A 21,557-nucleotide genomic window follows, 5' to 3' on the forward strand; every position below is an offset into this window, starting at 1 on the left:
CATTCCTACAAAATTTGTGTGAATACTACTTTAGTGGTTCTTGAAAGACAAACAAAGAAAGCTGGACTGAAATCTTTATCCCCCTCCCAGATAAGACGGAGTCTGACAAAAGAGCACAGCACTCTTTCAAAGCTTGCCATGAAAACGAGGTCTCTGTAGCACAGTTAATGAGATGGTTCGTAGTGGAAAAACAATCTGTTTTTAAGAATGTTTAGATCAAAAGTAATTTCTAATCTATGAAATAAAGTCTCCTCAATACCCTTCATTCACCAGTAAAGCTTTTATGTTTGTCTTATTTACTTCAATCAGATGTTTTCAATTTTACCTTTTCGCTCTGTACAAATACTTAACGTGGTTTGTCAATACTGACCAACAAGTTTATTCTCTTTCTTCAGAAAAGAGAGATTTTTTGAGGGAGGGAGAATGAAAAAGAGAGAAACATCTTTGCCTAAACGATTTGCAAGCATCTGTGCTTTAAGCTACTTTTTATGAACACTCCTTAGTAAATGACTCAAGGTAAAAAAGCAGAAAAGCATCCAATGTTAGGAAATTGCAACCCAATACCGTGTAATTTAAACCTGCAGTTGCTTCTCTTGTGCTAAATGACATACAGATGGGTAGCTTAGTTCTCTCAATTTTGGGAACACAATTGGTCTTTTTGTATGAATGAACATATATTAACAAAATAATTTTGGACAAAATTGTTTAATTCTAATTGTACAGGTTTTAATTATCCATGCCATGGGAAAGAATAATTTTAACCAAGAGATTTTGTCACGTTAAATTTGCAACTAATGAATCTTTTTGGACAAAATCAACAGAGATACAACCTTTCCAACTAGTAAAGAAATAAAAACAAGAAGATGACTTTTAAGAAATCTAGAGTGAATGGAGCAGAAACTGGGTTATGACAGTCCACTGAGAGGTAACAAAGAGCAGTTCTGCATTCGGGCTCTGGAGAGGCTTGTTCTGACAGGACAAACATTTCTCATCTGCCCCTCGGAAAAGATTAAAAGTGTAAGTAGTAGGTGTTTGGATAAAGCCTAGTGTAATATGGGTTCCACTGAGATGAGAGACCAGCACGCCGTCAGTGTTATGCCTGCTGGTCCTCTGGATCTTTCCTGGCCAGAGTGAGGCCAGCATGCTCTGTGGAAGGTCAGGAGAGGCGCTGTTTGACAACCCACAGGCCTACCCCAAGGTGGAACTCTCTGTTTGGCTCTGGTTAGCTCTCTGCCTGCCTCTGTATTTTCTCATGGAGAATCAACCACTCTATCTTGGTGGCCCTGATCCTGGAAGCTGATACGTTTCTTCAGGCCCACAATCAGGGGGACTGGATAGTCAATTTTCTCCTGGTTTAATTTCAGTGATCTCATATACTGTGACATCAGGTGGTGACTTAAAAGTAAAAGAAAGTAGAGAGCATTGCTATTCTAATCACAGTTCTTTTTATTTCAGAGGAAGTTGAGTTTAGGAGTCAGAGAATGAAGCAAGCTTTCTTTTAGTAATTTCAAAACGTGGTAAGAGATTTTTGCACGTAGGGCCAACTGCGAGCCTCTTTGCCCCTGTGATGGATGACAAAAAAAAAAAAAGGAAAGAAAGAAAGAAAGGAAAGAAAGAAGAAAGAAAGAAAGAAAAGAAAGAAAGAAAGAAGGCAATTTTACTGCAGTGAGTAAGGGTTGCCCTGTCTTGGAGTTATATTTCTTTTCAATCATTTGTGTAGGTAAAATAAAATACTACATATAAACAGGTGTTGTCTGAACGTTTTACTGCAGTCTGTATAGGTTGAAATAAAAGCTGCCATTGTTATTACAATCACATTAAAATTATTTCACCATTCAAATACACTTAATCAGCCAAGTCTTCCTAGATCTACTTTGCAAAAGGAAGACTGTAGGTCTCTAAGTAAAATCACATTCGCTTTTCTTCTCTTTGTCTTTCCCCCTCCCTATTTTTCTCACCTTTTCTTTGGAACTTATTGAATCTACATTAGCGTAAATGCCTTCTTCTGGAGTCTATTACAGCTTTCTTGCTGCCTGTTTAACGTTCTAAGATACAGTCTTTAAAGACATTTGTTTTTAAGGACTCTACCGAACCCATTGACTTGTCGGAGAGAAACACAGAGAACAAAAAATTCCTAGGTAGGGGAAAAAATGCATCTTTAGGGCTTTAAAAAAAAACAAAAACAAAAACAAAACAAGGATGGCATTTAAATGGCCCAGAATGGAAATTGAATGATGGTTTCAAGCTCTTCTACTAAGTTGCAAAATTATTGAATGGAGAATTAGTATTTAACATAATATGCCCATCATCTTATACGTATTTATACAGTGTAAATGCTTATAAGTACGGTAATGCTTTTTGAATGTATTTGAAAAAAAAAAAAAGAATTGCCTGGGATTTGGAGACATAAAGGATGTACTACCATCTTTGTGAATGTTCAGTGGGTTGTTGCTGTCACATGGTAGTGTCTTTGGCTGGAGCACCTTGTCAGTGCTCCAGTGGAAGCACCTGAATCTTGAAAAAAGATTCTCTCTAAACTGAGAGAAATAGCACCAGTGCCAATAAGTTTGTCTGATGCGTTAGGGACTGGGCTGGTGGTTGACAAGTGACTGCAGAAGCTGGGCTGTGGCGGCCAGCCAAAGCAAGTATTTAGGATTCAAGCTAAAAAGACTCCTTCTCCCATATCCTCTCTCTTTCCAGGGTCATGTAGGGATAAAAAGAACTGTAAGGTGGTCTTTTCCCAGCAGGAACTAAGGAAGCGGCTAACACCCCTGCAGTACCATGTCACTCAGGAGAAAGGGACCGAAAGGTAAGATGAGCTGCAAGAAAAAGTCATTAAGTAAGAACCAGTTTTCTTCACTGCCCCCCTCCCCCCAACACCCCACTGCTTTAGATCCTTCTCCTTGCCATTTAAAGAATTCTACACTTATTTGCTAAAATCTGCAAACTAGTATCCTTGAAAAGGTTGAAAATGGTATTGTTTAGGTTAAGACTAAGTTTTATTTATTCTTTCCCCCATTTAATGAACACTCTATCTTATGTAAAGTCACAAGGCTTTTATTAAGGGCCTGTTTTTAGTTTACTACAAAATGTGTGGAAGTAATAGCGATTTAGGTACATTTTTTGGGAAGACATCACAGTAAGCAAAACCATGAGGGACATGGCACTGTGCCAGGATGCTGAAATTTTGAAGGTGGCCATTGTAAGTATAGACGTTTTGGCTGCAAAAAGAAGGTAGCATAATTTAGTTCCTTTCTACCCCACTCCAATTTCTTTTTGAAGCACATGTGGAGAAAGTATTTATTGGCTCATTTGTGGTTGGAATGTCAAAAATTTTCAATAACTGCCCTCACATGGCTTTGGTCCTTGGAAGTTCGCCCTAAGTCCTGAAAAAAGAGTTTGTTCACTTCCAAGACGTTTTTAGTGAATAAAGTCTCTCTCAGCTGATTCCAGCTCAAAGGTAACCTGCCAAGGTCCAACCATTTTGTTGTTTAATTTATACCACGGAGGCTGGCATAAGGCCGTAACTTACCTCTGATCCAAAATTTATTAATGATGTAACTTCTTGTTTTCATTCATGAACTGAAAGGGCTCTTTACCACACATGGGGTCCTTGTTAATAGGCAACACTCTCTTCCTGTCACAGTATATACTGTTTTCTGAATTTACCGAATGCAGAGTCTCTGACAGAGTCTAGACCCCCCCCCCCCGCCCCCGCAATGGGCCAGTGGTGGGCTTCAGCCCCAGCCGGGAGGACCTCTACCCGTCCTGTTGTGTACATGACTAGCAAAATGATTTAATGCACACAAACAACTAGAGATTAGGTCATTCTTAAAAATTCTGTTTATAAAAAAATTGGACCTCATAAAGAGGGTGAAAGGATAATAAAAACAAGCTGCAGAGCACATAGACTTTTTGTTGGGCTAGCACAGCTGATTTGTATTAGCTGAATGACCTCCTAGCCTTTAAGATTGTTAACTTAGAAAAATATTCCCTTAAAGCTGCAATATTCCTTTTCAAACCAAAAAATAAGGCTCCTTCCACTTGAAGTCTTAGACCCTTCTGCATTTTTGATTGTACGCTCTTGGACACCAGAGGATGCAGAAATCTTATGTAGTAATGTGGTTTTTTTTTTTTTTTAATTTTCCTGCAAATCTGAACTACAAGGTGTTTTTTTTAAATAGCAAACATTTTTTTCTAAGCATTACATAACTAGATGGCTTGATCTTTTTATTTTTTTTTAATTTAACCTGCACTAGTGTGGAATAGTTATATGCACATTTTATTATATAGATTTGAAATATATTAGTAATGTTCAGATTTCCATATGTTTGGTCTGTTCTCATTTTAGGACAAAAAGTCCTTGAAAGATTTATTAGAGAAATATATTTTAAGCAAATACATTCTATAAGAAATAATGCTAACTTTGTTTAATTTTTTTAAAATTTATTTTTGTTTAATTTTTTTAATGCTCTGTTTATTGTTTATCAGTGCCTTCGAAGGAGAATATACGCATCACAAAGATCCTGGAATATATAAATGTGTTGTGTGTGGAACTCCATTGTTCAGGTAAGTATGTTAAAAACTTTCGGATATGGAAATATCACAGATGGCAACAAAGTAGGTAATGCTCATTCACATTGGAGTCTTTATACTACCAAAAAAAAAAAAAAAAGACTCCTTATGCTACTAAATTTTCTTATTTCTGTTTTCTCTCCACAAAACAAAAGTAAGTATTGACTTTCATGATAAATTACCAGTTGGTAGACTGGCTGACTTTGCACTGTTTGGATCTTTAAAATGCCCAACGTTAACTTGCTCATTGAAATGAACTGTGTTGCTTATCAGAGCTATGAAAGAGATTTTGGTGGGCATAGGAATGTTTATATATTTATTGATTTTTCTGTTAACAAGTGATGACCCTATATTTATTTATTGGGCCATAGTTAAAGTTCTTCACGTGCATTCTTCCGATTGAATAATATCCACCAAGTTGATTATTCATACTTCTGCAACGAAGTACAATACCTGTACTGAAAGTAGCGTGGGTATTATAACCAATAGTTATACATTTGTAAGCAAATTATGTAATACGAGTCTGACAGTGTTTGCATTGATCCACAATCCTTATTTTAGAGATCCCAATCGTTTACTATAAAACAAGCAATACATAGACTTTTTCACCAAAATAGTTGATTCAGACAGTATAGATTTCGGATCTTATTCAAGAAAGAAAAATCTTTGCCAGAATTTCTTTATCTAGGTATAGAAAATCTTAGAAGCTCTGTACTTCCCATGGGGATGCTGCTCTAGGGGAAACGAAAAGATAGAAACCTTAATTGAGAGTAAATGGCATTTATTTAAAGCAGAATTACAAATTTCTAAGGGGATATGAACAAACAAGAATCTGATACATGTAGCACGTAAAATACTTAATATCTCTTCATAAATGTTTCCCTTTTAAAACGCTAGCATTTACAGAATTTCCAGAAATAACAGGAAACAGTAGTTTCCTTGAAACTTTTTTTAGAAGTTTAAAACCTTTCTTAACTTGCATAAACCTTATTGCACATTAGTGTTGGTTGAGAATCTGTTCCGAATTCTTATGTATTTATTCTTTGTGTTAAAAAAACCAGCCCTTCAAATTGTCACCCATTTCCTCTCAGAAAACACACATCCTTCTATTTCAACACCTTTAACTTGTGTCATAATAGTTGATATAACACTTAAGATAGTTGCTGAGCCATGTTAAACTTGTTAATATCCCGAATGGTAAAAATTGGCCACATCGCCTTTGCCTTTTGTTTAAGATTCTCCATCTCTTTCCCCATCATGTGATTCAGTAAAGTAGTGGATCTAAGGAAAACTTACTGTTTTAAATAGGAAACAGAACCACTGTAAAGGAAGGATTTACCTCATGTGAGATTTTGAGTCACAAATAATCAAAAACAAGACCTTTATTTAAACATAGGTACTGGCGAGAGTCAGAGTGTTTCACATTTGATGTGATATATCTTGTTTTCTTTAGCATCCTTATAGGGGGAGCTTTTGTTGTCTCAGTTTCTAAGGAATAGGGTTTAATATTTTTATTCTGTTCCCCCCCCCACTCCACTTTTAAATTGTATGCTTCTCTGACACTGATGTGTCTGAGAGAGTGTGTGGTGGTCCACTTCTTTCTTTCTTTTTTTTTTTTTTTATTGGAGTTCGATTTGCCAACATATAGCATAACACCCAGTGCTCATCCCATCAAGTGCCCCCCTCAGTGCCCGTCACCCAGTCACCCCATCCTCCCGCCCACCTCCCCTTCCACTACCCCTTGTTCGTTTCCCAGAGTCAGGAGTCTCTCATGTTTTGTCACCCTCACTGATTTTTCCTACTCAGTTTCTCTCCTTTCCCCTTTATTCCCTTTCACTATTTTTTATATTCCCCGAATGAATGAGACCATATAATGTTTGTCCTTCTCCGATTGACTTCACTCAGCATAATACTCTCCAGGCCCATCCACATCGAAGCAAATGGTGGGTATTCATCTCTTCTGATGGCTGAGGAATATTCCATTGTATACATAGACCACATCTTCTTTATCCATTCATCTGTCGATGGACACCGAGGCTCCTTCCACAGTTTGGCTACTGTGGACATTGCAGCTATAAACATCGGGGGGCAGGTGTCTCTGTCTTTCATTGCATCTGTATCTTTGGGGTAAATCCCCAGCAGTGCAATTGTTGGGTCATAGGGGAGCTCTATGTTTAACTCTTTGAGGAACCTGCACACTGTTTTCCACCTCTTTCTTTCTATCTCCTCTATCATAATCCCCTTCTCCTTCTTCATAGAAGATGTCATGCCTTTCACCCATCCCAATTCTTACTATGATGTATTGTCCTGGGATAAAATCTCTAAGGCATCAAGCAAAATGACAGTTCAATAGTGCATTACTTCTGGAGGGGAAACCCATGAAAGCAAGGCCAAAGAAAATATTGAAAAATATCGAACTGGTAAAAAAATAATATTGAAATAGTATTTCATCTTGGTAAGACTCCATCTCCCTGCCTGCTGTCTTTTTATCTATCTCTCCATCTGTTGTCTGTTGTCTGTCCATCCATTTTGTACCATCTCCTTAAGTGAGAAGGTGTCATGAGGATATGTATCCACATATTTATTTAAAATTTAAAAACAGAAGTATTTTTTTCCTTTTTTGACAGTTTCATTTCCTTGCTAGATATGACAGAGAGGACCACTTTTGCAAATGAGGTTATATGGTGGACTTCTCCACTCATTAATGCTGTAAATATATAGCTCTAAGGTTTTGGCAAAAATGTATTTTAAGCATGTCATCTATTTGTAGAATACCAGAAAGTTCAATGATTTTTTTCAATTACTTGAATTTTGATAAAAAATTGTAGTGGTTACTTTAAAATATATAAGGGAATATGTATCAGTCGGCACATAATCTGGATACAGAAACCACACAGTAATATGAACAGGAAAGTAAAATTCAAAGAATTACGACCTATAACAGAGGATTGTGGTAATGAGGGATTGGCTAGTAGGGAGTAAATAGAAATTCTAAAGAGCATGGCAAATGTGAGAAGCAATCATGACCCCGAGGGCTGAGGTGGAGGCCGGGAAAAGCTCCCCGCCACGTCCACCCCCAGGGGCTGAGATCTGGGTCTTGCTGGAGAGGGCATGGCTGTACCTCCCCCAACAGCAGAGCAGTCATTGCGGTGTCATGACTGCAACTTTCTGGGAATCCGCCCTCCGGAATTTGCTGGAAGTCTACCCTCTGCAGTGCTGGGGAAAGATGCTTAGAGGGGGGCACGTCACTGTAGGCATTCCACTCCAGAAGTTCCTGAGTGGTGGGGTGGCGGGGACGGGGCGGAGGCTGCCTCCTGCCAGGTGCTGCGGATTCCTGGCACCCAGGGCAGCACCTGGTGCCAGGGACAGCGCCCGAGCGGTAGGAGCCTCTCCCCAGGGATCTGGTGCGCACTGCACAGGCCAGGTGCTGGGTGCTGGAGATGCCACCTGGGTGAGGGGCCGGGTGCTGGGTGCTGGAGATGCTGCCTGGGTGAGGGGCCGGGTGCTGGGTGCTGGAGACACTGTGTGTTAGGGGTCAGGTGCTGGGTGCTAGGACAGCCTGGGTGAGGGGCCGGGTGCTGGGTGCTGGAGACACTGTGTGTTAGGGGTCAGGTGCTGGGTGCTAGGACACTGTGTGTGTTAGGGGCCGGGTGCCACGTGCTGGAGACGCAGTCCCACTGCAGCAGCCGCCCCCTGCCACCTTGGAGGCCCCCGGCCTTGGGGGGAGCCGGCGCAGCGAGGGCCTGGGGGGAGGGAACCGCCGGAGCGGCTGCTGGAGGCCAGAGGCTCTGCAGGAGCCTGGTGAGGAAGCTTCGGGAACCAGGGCGGGCCTTTTGTCTGCGGCCCTCCTCCTGTGTCCCCTACTGACAAAATCAAGTATCATGTTGGCCACCTAAGGAAATGTGCAGCTCCAGCTCCAGGGAGGGCACAGCTCAGGGCCAGGGCCCGCGGTGCAGGTGTATTTGCCCCCCGACTCCTTTGGGTCTTCCGAGCCGGAGCCTGCGCCTCTCCCCGGCGCCCCCCACCCCGGGCTCACCGGTGGGGCACAGGGCTGGCGGCCAGGACCAGGCCCGCATGTGGCCCCGGGGCAGCAGCCAGGGGGAGGGGAGGGCTGGGCAGGGACGACAGGAGGAGGGACTGTGCAGAAACAGCGGTGGGGGGACCAGGTGAGACCGGAGATGCGGCCGGAGCGCTGAGGTAGAAGCACCTGGTCACCAGCGGTGAGGAGGGCTTTCTCCAGCTGCCTCTGCCACCATCCCCGTCTGTCACCGCCCGACAGCCCTGGGGGTGTGTGTGCAGGTGTGCGCAGGTGTGCCGGTGCGCAGGTGTGCAGGTGTGTGCGGGTGTGTAGGCATGCGGGCCTGGCGGCGCCTGTGCTCCTCTCCCCGACCGATGCCCCTGGAGCCGTGGCCCCGACAGGAGGCCACCTGGTGACTCAGTGCAGCCGGCCTGGTGCTCACCCCCCCACACACACCGGCGACAGGCGCCTGCCCCCCCCCCCCCCCACTGCCGAGAGCCCCCCGTGTCCTCACACTCACGAGCTCTGCATGCCCGGGTTGCTCTCAGATGGGGCGCTTCGGAGTGTCAGTCAGTAAATGACCTGACAGAGCCAAGGACGTTCTCTCCTCTGGTTGCTCGGACTTCTGAAAGTTCATAAAACGGACTGATTGCCCATCAGATAAACTAGAGAGCGCAGCGGCCAAATAGAGGAACTGAGGGGTATCTGGGACCACTTACGCTTTGCTCTGGCTCACCCTTTGCCCACTGTTGTGAAGCAAATACATTTGTGAATTCTTTCTCTTAAAGTGCTTATAGCCCCGTCGGAGTGGTAGGAACGATGGAATAAACAATGACAACATATGTAAAAATAAGGCCAGTGTCTCATCCGGATGATCCACATCCACATCCAGAGGATGTGCCTGTAAGAAATGCTTTCGTGTGTGGGGGCGCCCGGGGTGCTCAGTTGGTCAAGCGTCTGATCCTGATTTTAGCTCAAGATCTCAGGATCCTGAGGTCCATGCTGAGCAGGGAGCCTGCTTGAGATTCCCTCTCCCCCTCCTTCGAACCCCTCTCTCTCTCACCTCTGTGTGCTCTCTCTCTCTAAAAACAACAAACCAAAAAAAAAAAATTACTAAATATTTCTTTGTTGATCACATTCATGTCTGAAGTTTGCGGGATAGATTATGGAGGAATTTTCAATAAGTCAGTGGCATGATGAAAACGGGAAGTAGGCCGTAGCAGTGCACAAGGTAAGGTAGATGCTATTATTCATCCTTTCAATTAATTCTGCTTATATATTAAAAATAACAAGTATATGTTGAATCAATGTATGTGACTACTTTCTTTTTTTTTTAATTTTTTTATTGGAGTTCAATTTGCCAACATATAGCATAACATCCAGTGCTCATCCTGCCGCAGGGAATACGGGTGTGACAGCTTGAGTGGGAACCCTTTTTCCTTGTTAGCTGATAAACCTCAACATTATCCATGTGTAATCAACTAACAATTTTAAGACTTGGAAGAACCTCATAGGATAGTTTTTATTCTGTATGCATTAATTTATCCGGCCTCTCACTGAATTAATAGCTTATTTTGTACAGGGTCATAAATGATAATGATGATGATGATGATAATAATAAAACAAGAACTAACATTTACATAGCACTTACCCCATGCTACGCATGGTTGTCTGCACTTTATATAAATTTAAAAAATCTTCACAACAACGCATTTTACAGACAAACCGAGAGAGGATAAGGACTTTGAGAAGATCACACACCAGTATACAAATAGATTTAGAATAGTTACACTCGAACTTTTAGACAAGAAGAAAGGTAAAGAATGATAGGAAAACCCATTTTTAATATTTCGGTCACTCTGATCTGGTTACTTCCCTTGGCGTAACTGAGACACACACCCATGCACACACATACGCATCTCAGTAACTGTTCTTTGTCGCAGTAGTGAAGTTGACAATTGAAGACCTTTCCAATCAAGGGAGAGCTGAATCCAAGGTAAATAGATCCATCAAGGCAGGTCATCAGCAAGGACTCAGCTTCAGGCCGGTCACCCTTAGGGAAGTGCCTTGGAATCCTGACAGGCATGTGTAGCAGTACCCAGGAAGCCATCAGGCCAGTCAGCAGCTGCAAGGAGGGCGGCAGCTGGATTCACGGGCGGGATTCTGGTTATTGGCGGTAGAAGGCCATTTTCTTTTCACTTATGAACACCCTCATTACATTTTCTCAAGTAACTGTCGTCTAGATTTTCACCACTTTTTCTGAATTCTCTCTGTATGTTTTTTTCAAAGATTTTATTTATTTGTTTGAGAGAGAGAGCATGAGCAGGGAGAGGGACATAGGCAGAGGGAGAAGCAGGCTCCCCAGGGAGCCCGATGTGGGGCTCGATCCCAGGACCTGGGATCATGACCTGAGCCGAAGGCAGACGCTTCACTGACTGAGCCACCCAGGCGCCCTCTCTCTGTATATTTGTGAGAAGACTGAGACCAGCTGACGTGAGCTATCTTATCTTTTCCTTCCACCTTGGCATTTCTTTTTCTCCTCATTATCATCAACCAGAACAGGCACGGACCAAAAGCAACTGGTGGAGCCCACTGCATATCAGCTCGGACGTGCGGCCTCAGACTTACCACTATGGAAAGGGGCAAAATAAAACCAAACAGGTGTAACAACTAAGTGCAGGAGAAGGCCTAGCGCGTGGTGGATATCCAACGAATGTGAAATTCAGGCGGCCTGACCAAGAGTTGGGACCAGATCCTACTATCACAACAGCCTAAGCAACTCCTTATGACGTGAGAAAGCACAGGCTTTATTAGAGAGAGTCTGTGAACAGCAGATATTAGTGCCATGAGTCACTGCTCCAGCTGTGTTGCTACATTTCAAATGCAACTCTGCTGCAAAACTATTCACACACGCTACATTTCACATGAGCCTCCTGTGCAATTTTATTCTAGGCTACTAGAAAATTTAAGCCGTTTTTCAACTCTCTAAGAACATAAGCCCTTTCACTGAAGAAATTCCAGTTCAGTGCCACACACAATTTACTCAACTATGCTATTGTTTGCTAGTCCGCTTACCATTAAAGAAGACTTTCAACATAAACTTTTCCCCTTCTCATACAGTGTTCTGAGCGCTCCCTGCACACACTTGCGTGTGTGTGTGTGTGTGTGTGTGTGTGTGTTGTTGTTGTTGTGAGTGGAGGAGAGGTAAATGGCGAGGGTAGTTTTACATTCTTACTCTATTCAACAAAGTGCATTTACCTTGAATTTGAATTGCGTTTCACCCCATTCTCAATCCTTAAAGTACAATTTCCAATACAATGAAACTTCTTGGAAAGGAACTAGATTTCTAAGTGGTGCCTTAAACTGGTGTTCTAGCTGAATAACTCGTATGTTATTTTGTAGAGAATATAAAATTGACTTCTCTCATCCCATTGGCCCTTCCTGTCTTGTCCCCACTATACGGTGAGTTACAGGAAAAATATCTCTAGCAGAGGGAGTTATTCTTCTATCTGTATCTCATCTGAAAGCTCAGGGCAAAATGACAGATTGAAAGAAGAGTACTTCCTGGAGCTACTGGCAAGATAGGGAGCAAAAAGCATGGCTAATGCCCGACTCATTAAACCACCAAGGGGAAAAAGGGGGAAGAAAGAAAAACATAAATACCATAAAAGCATAGCATAAGATAAAGAACAACTCTATTTGAGAAACCAGAAAACTATAGCAAGGCCTGATTCAAAGTTTAACAATATGCAAAGGTATTGAAACTGCATTTTTTGATTCAAAGAATGGAAGCCATGCCTACACATACAATCCCCAAAGAGCTAGAAGTGAATTATGGGTGTTATGTATAGATATCTGTGTTTTGCAGAGGAAAAGTGGGTGCAGGGCAATCTTGCCTTTCATTACCTAAATCACAATCCTAGTTCTTTAATTAATTTTCCAAATGTAGACAGAAATAGCATAGGTCCTTCTTCGTGAATTAGAATGGATGAGTTAGATTAAACTGGGAACTATAATGGGCAAAGTTTGGACTATGATTCACCTAAATGTATCCTGTTTGTATAAATATGAGTCAGAATATTAATATTTATTATTATAGTTCATAGATTTTGAAACCACTTAAGGACATCTTATGAAAAATTATGTGCAAGTTGTGGCGAGTACTTCTGAGGCAAGCCACAAAGCTACTCTTCCTGTAAATGAGTGATTCTTTCAAAACGTGGTCACTGATTCAATGACACTTGCATAAATTTTCATTCAGACTCACTGTGTCTTATCCATGGGTAAGTAACTCATCACATAACATTATCAAAGAAGAGCACAGAAGCCATCCAGAGTACCAAGTGGAAAGTGTTGTGGAGTTCCAGTGTGGACTTGCTGTAAAACCATAAGCACCTTCCTAAATGCTTCCGTCTTATTTTTCTCATCTGTAAAATGGTGAGAATAACATCAACCCTTTCCAACTCATAGCACTACTGTCACAGATGAAATAATTACACAAACATGCTATAAAAGATATAAAGATAGACATATAAAGTAAGGTTTGTAAGAACTGTGCAGCTTTAAATAAATTTACATGGTAAAGTATAAACAGCATGCAAATCTGAAGTTCTCAAAATTAAGTCCGCATATTTTGCTTTTGAATCTGACATTACCACATGTTTTATAATATAGTTTGACCTCGTGATCTGCATCCAAAATATTTTCAGTTTCTGTTGAATAAGTAAAAACAAATTTAGTCTAGACTCTAAATTCCCCAAATAATATGATTTTAGATGAGTAACTGAGAGTTTAGATACATCAGTTATTTGCAGGTCTCTCCTTAACAAGTCTATCAACTTCTTGAGAGAATTGGTCATGCCTTAGGAGTTTTGTAACCCCCATCTCCACCCAGTGCAGGGGCACAGGACTTTGCATATCCTTGGTACTCAACTGTTTGTTAGGTAAATGATTTAATTCCAGTAAGTCAAGAATAACAGCAGAGTCAAATGATTCTAGTTGATACTAGAATGGTAGAATGGAGGAAGTATAAATAAGCACTTGGTTATAGAGTCCCCTAATTATTACCTTCACCACACTTTGTGAAGTGTTTTCTGTAGACCACTCATGGAACTTGCACGGGATGCTTATTTCAATAGTAGCATTGCTTACAACTGGAAAGGCATACTTGTCCCAACTAAGGGACAGATGAAGATGTTTACAGCTGGGATTTTTACAAGGAAACATTAAAAGGAGCAAAAAAAAAAAAAAAAAAAAAAGTGACAGAAAGGGTCAGCTGCCCGAAGCTGTATAAAAAGAGAGGTTCATAGTCAAACATTTATATTATTAAATATAAGAAAGATTAAAAATAATTAAATAGTCAACTCAAAATGCTGGAAAAATAACAACATAAACAATAAAATAAACTAGGATAAAGTGCCCATCTTTTCCCTCTAGGAATTTGCCAGACATTCAGAAGCTGAGATACCAGCAGACCGGGATTTTTCAACCTCAGCCACTGTTGGCATTTGGCCTGGATATTTGTTGTAGGGGGTTGCCTTATACATCGTAGGATGTTCAGTAGCATTCCCGATCTCTACTCACTTGATGCCAGTAGCACACATCCCTCTCATTCCCCACCCCTTCCACCCCAACCCTCCAAGCTGACAAAGAAAAATTTCTCCAGATATTATAAAAAAAAAAAACAAACCCGGAGGGCAAAACCACTTCCATTTGAGAACTACTGATTTTGATAGCCAACCAAACAGTAAATCAATGTCTGATTTGTAGTGTTTGCTGATTTCTGTGATGTGTGTACTTCTACCATGGGTAGAAGTCAAGCTACAAATGTGACATCACTGAATATGGAGATGGAAAGAGATATGTAGTGACACTATTAGATAGTTTTTCTATAATGCATATACAATAGATGTTAATAACACAGACAACAGTTAAATTTAGTTAAAAAATTTAAAAGTGGTGAGTTTTGGAGTATTTCCTTTGCTTTTAATATAATTTACTTAATTGAAAGTTCATATAACTTCCTATTTTTAATAATGCCTGTACTTAGCAACCGACTTTTAGATTCCTGATATGTTAGCAATGTTTCTCTCTTGAGCTTCAGCACATCAATATATGGGTGCAAACCAAGGGTAGACTAAATTCATCAAAAAACGCAACCCAGACTCAAGTTAGCTCAGCCCCCAATTAGATGAAGGTAATCTTCCCTTTCCCCTCCACACTCTGCCTATCAGAAGATAGGATGAACTGTCTGTAAAAGAAGATTACATCATTCAGCATCCAGTGTTTCATACACAATGTCTGACATTCACAAAATTTACCAGGTATACTAAAGTAAAGGACCAAGGGAAATAAGCTGAAAAAAGAAACAGGTCTATAGATGGCCCAGATATCCAGATATTTAGGTCATCAGACTCAGATTTAAAAAAAAACTCTAATAAATATATTCAAGAAAATAGCTGATAAGATGGGGAATTTCACCAGAGAACTGGAATCTATTGTAAAGAATAAAATGGTTCTAGGGCTGAAAAGTACCATAATTGAAATATAAATATAAGAGATTAATTTAACAACATGTTGGATATAGAAGAAGGATTAGTAAACAGAAAAATATGTCAGTAGAGAATATTCAGGCTGAAGCTAGAGGGGTTAAAAAAATGAGAAGTCATTGAGAAGATAACACAAGAATTACAGTTTAAGGAAGAACATATATTAATCACAGAAAAGAAAGAAAAAAGTAATGGGAAGGAAACAATATTTGAAGGAGAATCGCCAAGAATGTTCCCAAACTGAGGGGGAAAAAAAAAAAGAAAGAAAACCAACAAACCCTCAAGTCACAGATTCAAAAAGTGCTATAAATCTGAAACAGGATGAATGTGAAGAAAACTGACTCTGGGCATATCACAGCAAATCTGATGAAAATCAAAGGTAAGGAGAAGATCTTAAAAACATTCAGATAAATTAACTTAAAAAATAAAAACAATTAGGGGGATCCCTGGGTGGCTCAGCGGTTTAGTGCCTGCCTTTGGCCCAGGGCGCGATCCCGGAGTCCCGGGATCGAGTCCCGAGTCGGGCTCTGGGCATGGAGCCTGCTTCTCCCTCTGCCTGTGTCTCTGCCTCTCTCTCCTCATTCTACGACTATCATGAATAAATAATAAAAAAAATTAAAAATAAATAAATAAAAACAATTAGAACTGTTAAATAAAACCAAGAGATTGATCTTCTAAAAGACCAATAAAGTTGACCATTTCTGTCAATTCTAATCGAGAAAGAAAGGAAGAAAGAAAAGAACATAGGTTCCAAACACTAGAAATGAGAATAGGATAAACCCAAAGATATGAAAAAAAATTAATGTAAGAAACTTATGTATAATTCTAACCTGATAAATTGAAGGTCTCTGTAGCTTTCTAAGGATAAAATAAGATAAAATTTGAATATAGAAGAGTTATAATATTTGAATTGATCAGTAATCCTAGAAGAAATTGGGAATTATTACAAACTGGCTTAGATTAATACAGAAAAAGTAGAAAATGTTATTCCTATGCTATTATAAACTGTTAACTGAAGAAAATAGATGAAAACTTATGAACTCCTTTGACAAATGTAAAATACTAAAAAACCAAAACCTGACAAATATATTCCAAGTAAAAACAACAGACTAATCTGAATTATGAAAATAGATGTAAGAATTTTAAATAAAATATTAGTAAAAGGAGTGTAGCAACATAATAAATGAGTAATATGCCCATGGCCAGATAAAGTTTATTTCAGGAATGTACAAATAGTTCAATACTAGGACATCTTGGGAAAAACTGATCATTTTAATTATGTCCACAAGAGGTTTTATGAAAATTTCAAGTACATTCTTTAATTAAAAAACAAAAAACCTCTTAGTGAAATAAAAACAGAGGTAAATACTGTGTTTCATCAAATCAAAGAAGCCATTGATGGGAGGATTTATTATTACTTCAAGTAACAGTAAGGAAAAAAACTGCCATATAGATTGTGCAATGCTACTTATTAATCATAGACACATCTAGGTTTCAGAGATGTTAATGTGTTAAATATAAAAAGGACTCAATAAAATCAACGAAATACTGTAAACGGTGTTGGGGCAACCAGCTAAATATTTAAAAAATAAATTTAGATCCCACACCCCTCAATATCTTATAACCCAAAATCTTATGCCCCAATAAAGTCTAGGTTAAATAAAAATTTAAAATATTGACAATAAGACCATACAAGTCTAGGGGAAAATGTAAGCTAAATTTGTATAACATTGGGGTGAGGTAAGCCTTTCTAAACAAGATTCCCAAGGCAGAAATCAAAAAGAAAAAAATATTTTAGGTTGGAATACGTAAATATTTTACATATCTATAGCTCAAAAACGTTTTTAAAAAACCTGGCAAACAAACTGGGAGAGATTTGCAACTCATGTGAGAGACAGAAGATTAATATTCAAAGCAACTGAGAAAGACAAACATTGGTAAATGAGTGGATGATATAAAACCTTCTACCTCTTAGAATAAAAAAAATGGAGTAAAGGAGGGATAGATAGTTTTTTACCTACCAAATTAGTGAACATTTGCAATGTCATCAAATTCAGTGTTGGTCGGGATCTGGGAAATTAACATTTTAAAATACTGCTGGGTGGAATGTAGTAACTTTGTGGACAGTAACTTTATGAATTATGTCAAAAGTCTTAGAATTCTGCATGCCATTAATCTAGCAAATACACTGTAGCAATTAGCAATCTATTCTAAAAATCATGTTCCTGCATTGAGATAAAGCTACAAGAATGTCTTTAATCACTCTTCTTTATGATAGCAAAGATTAATTTGAATATTCACCTAAATGAACTACCTGGTGAAAATACATAAGACATTTCAAATAGTATTGCAAAAGAATATTTAATGGTCCGGAAGGAAACTTAAAACAAATTTAAAAGTTTACAAAACAATACTTACATATGACTCCATATTTGTAAAATACAGATATCTACAAATACATGAACATAAAGCACTTTAGAAGGTTATATACCAGGTATTAATAGTAGTTATTTCTGGGTGGTTGGATTTAGGTCAATTTTTTTTTGGTCTGTCCTTTTTATTTGTTTTAAAGATGAACATGTATTTTTTGAGTAATAAGAAAAAAAAAAAGGAAAATATTTAATGTGATTTTACCTTTACTCGATGTGTTACAAACATTGAGCCATTTATTTTATTTATTTTAAGATCTTTTAAATTATTATTTTTGTAAGTAGACTTCACATCCAGCATGGGGCTTGAACTCACCACCCTGAGATCAAGAGTCGCATGTTCCTCTGACTGAGCCAGCCAGGCATCCCTGAACAATTTATTTTAAAAACTTACCTTAAAAACATTATCTTTCTACCCCTCAATTGATCTTTCCTCAGTGATAATTTAGAATGTAATTCCAAATTTATTTTTGACAGCCCAAATCCATCCTGTCCATCTCATTAATTTATTCACATCCTAAGTGATACTTTGTCCATTGCTTTCTCTTCTAAGTTGCTTCTTCTTCTTCTTCTTCTTCTTCTTCTTCTTCTTCTTCTTCTTCTTCTTCTTCTTCTTCTTCTTCTTCTTCTTCTTCTTCTTCTTCTTCTTCTTCTTCTTCTTCTTCTTCTTCCTTCTTCCTTCTTCCTTCTTTCTTCTTTCTTCTTTCTTCTTCTTCTTTTTTTCTTCTTTCTTATCCCTAAGTAATAATGATGCTATCCCAGGAAAGTTGGGCACTGGGATCTTAAACATTGCTCAAAACTTTTGCATAGTGAGCTTCTCTTGGCCTACACTTCCTTTCAGGTTTTTTCCCCTCTTCATGACTTATCTTCCATCTTTCTGTAGGATCTCACCTGGTCTTATTCCCAGACACCTGGAGGTAACTGATAAAGGATGGGACGCCAATTTCAGAAGAGTTGTATTTATTTTAAACAGACTTGCTTTCTTAAACTGTTTGTCATGTTTGAATTAGGGATTAAAAAAAAAAAAGCAACCACTGATTGAGGACTTACCATGTACCAGGCATTATGCGAAGCACTTGAAAGAAAATTATCTCTTTTATCCTTCCTAACTTAAATAGAAAATCAAAGCTCATGAAGTGTCCAGTTCACTCCAAGTAACAGTGGCAGTAAGAGACGGAGCTAGGACACAAATTCAGGTCTGGCCATCCCTAGAGCCAGCACTCCTCAACTCCTATATTCTGTTATAATGCCTCCCTGTATTCTTGCTCATTATTCTTTTTTGCTGAGTAATTCACCATCTGGTAGCTATCACACTCTGGTGTTAATTGGCGCTAATTTTCTGATGATGGCCAAGTGACTATACTTGGACTTTTAAAGCAGAGCAAGCTATGATCAAAGCGTAAGACATGTGGGGTTAAAGTCACAACTTTCCCTACTTAACGGTGTGCGGCTTTAAATAAGCTACTTAACCTCCTGAGCCTCAATTTCCTCATTTGCAAGATGAGAATAATACCTGTGTCATGAGAACTTTTGCGAGGATTAAGTAAATAGTGTTGAAATGTTTTGTAAGTGGAAAAAAAAAACCACTGTAAATGTGAAGCATTGATACTAAAGCACTTTGAGGATTGGCCTACATTGCAGCTTTCAGAAATGAAGTTCGTTAGAGAACAGGAGGCGTGCCACTTATTTAGGGCAGAGATCGGAAGATCTGTTAATAAGTGATGCTTTAAACTTCTGGCAAGTTCGTCTGTTTGCTGGGTGATCACTGCCTAGTGGTTACGGGTTCGTGTTGACGACGGTGAGTAGTGATTTGCTGTGAGAGGTGGGATAGGAAGGAGACTGTGCTCGTCCAACATAAACCCATAGGTAATCGATAGTCCTGCTCTCTCACAGATTGGCCAGCCTACCTCTGGAGTGTTCTGTGGTTCAGGATCAGAGCCACACTTCAAAAGGCTTATAGACAAAATGGACCACATTCAGGGAAGAGCAATGGATGGTTAGGAATCTCAAAACCATGTCGCCCGAAAAGGGATGATGAGAGAAAGGAAGGGAACTGAGTGGGAAAAACCAGAGAGGGAGACAAGCCATGAGGGACTCCTAACTCTGGGAAACAAACTAAGGGTTGCGGAGGGGGATGGGGTGACTGGGTGACGGGCCCTGAGGAGGGCACCTGATGGGATGAGCAATGGGTGTTATACTATATGTTGGCAAATTGAATTTAAATTAAAAAAAAAAAAACCCAACCATGTCACTCGAACAGATGATGGAAGGGAACTGAAATGCTCAGTTCAAGGGGAGGAGAAAAGGCACGGAGCCCTTGTGATCTGCTTTAGCGGTTTGTAAATCTAGCTGTCCACGAGAATCACAAATTCCAAGCCTCTCCCTTGCCCCAAATTCTGATTTAGCAATACTATGGTGGGGCCCGGAGTCTTTTTTTTTTTTTTTTTAAACTTTCCCCTAATTCTTGTTCTTGGTTGCCATGAGTCTAGATGAACCTTAAGAAAGATTTGCCTTGGGCATCCCTGGTGGCTCAGCGGTTTAGCACCGCCTTCAGCCCAGGGCCTGATCCTGGAGACCCGGGGTCGAGTCCCACATCGGGCTCCCTGCATGGAGCCTGCTTCTCCCTCTGCCTGGGTCTCTGTCTCTCTCTTTCTGTGTCTCTCATGAATAAATAAATAAAATCTTAAAAAAAAAAGAGAAAGATTTGCTTTAGGGTGATGTCAATAGTCATATAAGGGAGGGAACAAACACTACAAACACTATAGACAGTAAGACTAAAAAGATTTCTCAACCCTCTGAATGTGAGATTGGTGAGAAAGTGGTTACTAAAGATTAATTTGCTGTTTTGAATATGGCTTGGGAAAAAAGGATGATTAATTTGACTTTGGAAGTCTGATAGATTCCAGGTTTTAACATAAAATTTCAGGTGCATCGATATTCCCCACAGCATGTTCCAGTGGACATTTGTTTGTTAAGAATAGTACTCCTGCAAAAAAAGTAAAAGAAAAAAAAAAAGAATAACACTCCTGAAAAAACCTAGTTCTATGATATGCTAGTATGTGTTCTATGAAAAAAGAAGAGAGTTCTGTGGACTGTAAATAAACAGGATTGCTTTCTGGGAAACACAGCGTTAAATCAAATGGTGGCTTCATCATAAAAATCCAGGAGTACGCAATTCACCAACGCTCGTTGTAGAGCTCTGGAGGTGGAGTGCTCTGTGTAGCATCTTCAAAAATGACCTCAGAATCTTAATTTAGGAATATTCTGTGCAGCTGATGTTACTGATGACACACGTTAGGAAATGCCACTGTGCTATATAAAGGCTAGAAATCATGGGATGAAGGAGGCTATGAAATGCCGCAGAGGCACAGAAGCGTAAGAACCCATCACTGGGTTTGACAATTGTGAGAGGACAATTTTGGTAGAAGTAGTAGTGAAAGTAAGAGTGTGAAGATTTTAGGATACAATCTCATGTTTTCCAACCACAAGCCGAAGTGGAGATAACTTAAAATATTTGAAATTGGAATAATCCCAGAAAACACAGTTGTTGTAGTTACATCATTATAGTTTAAGGTAGGAACGGTGAGGCTAAACCCCTTTATTACTGGAGGGAAAGCAAACTCAAGGCAAAATTTTATTTTATGTTCTTGATACATTGAAGAAAGGCGTAAAGAAGGATACAGTTAAGGTATTACAGGTGAGAGAAAGAGATTTAAAGACAGAGTAAGCCTGAGAACAGAAGATTAGGGGGACTTGGGTGGCTTAGTCATTTTTAAAAAATATTATTTATCTGACAGAGAGAGAGCGAAAGTGAGTGCTCTCAAGCAGGGGGTTGGGGCAGAAGGTGAGGGAGACTCCAGCTGAGCAGGAGCCCGGTGCAAGGCTAGATATGAGGCTGGATGTGGAACTGGATCCCAGGACCCTGGGATCATGACCTGAGCCCTAGGCAGCTCCTTAACCCACTGAGCCCCGCAGGCGCCCTGGCTC

At 39.8% G+C, this 21,557-nt stretch overlaps 1 protein-coding gene across 1 annotated transcript in view; it reads left to right on the top strand.

The window, feature by feature from the left end:
* Positions 1-21,557, top strand: part of MSRB3 (methionine sulfoxide reductase B3) — a 177,806-nt gene that overhangs the window by 46,853 nt on the left and 109,396 nt on the right. The window contains exons 2-3 of the mRNA XM_038549928.1: positions 2,701-2,809; positions 4,492-4,569. Coding sequence (XP_038405856.1) covers positions 2,701-2,809; positions 4,492-4,569 — 187 coding nt within the window. The remainder of the gene's footprint in view (positions 1-2,700; positions 2,810-4,491; positions 4,570-21,557) is intronic.

This window comes from Canis lupus, chromosome 10 (genome assembly GCF_011100685.1).
Source record: "Canis lupus familiaris isolate Mischka breed German Shepherd chromosome 10, alternate assembly UU_Cfam_GSD_1.0, whole genome shotgun sequence".
Lineage (NCBI taxonomy): Eukaryota > Metazoa > Chordata > Mammalia > Carnivora > Canidae > Canis > Canis lupus.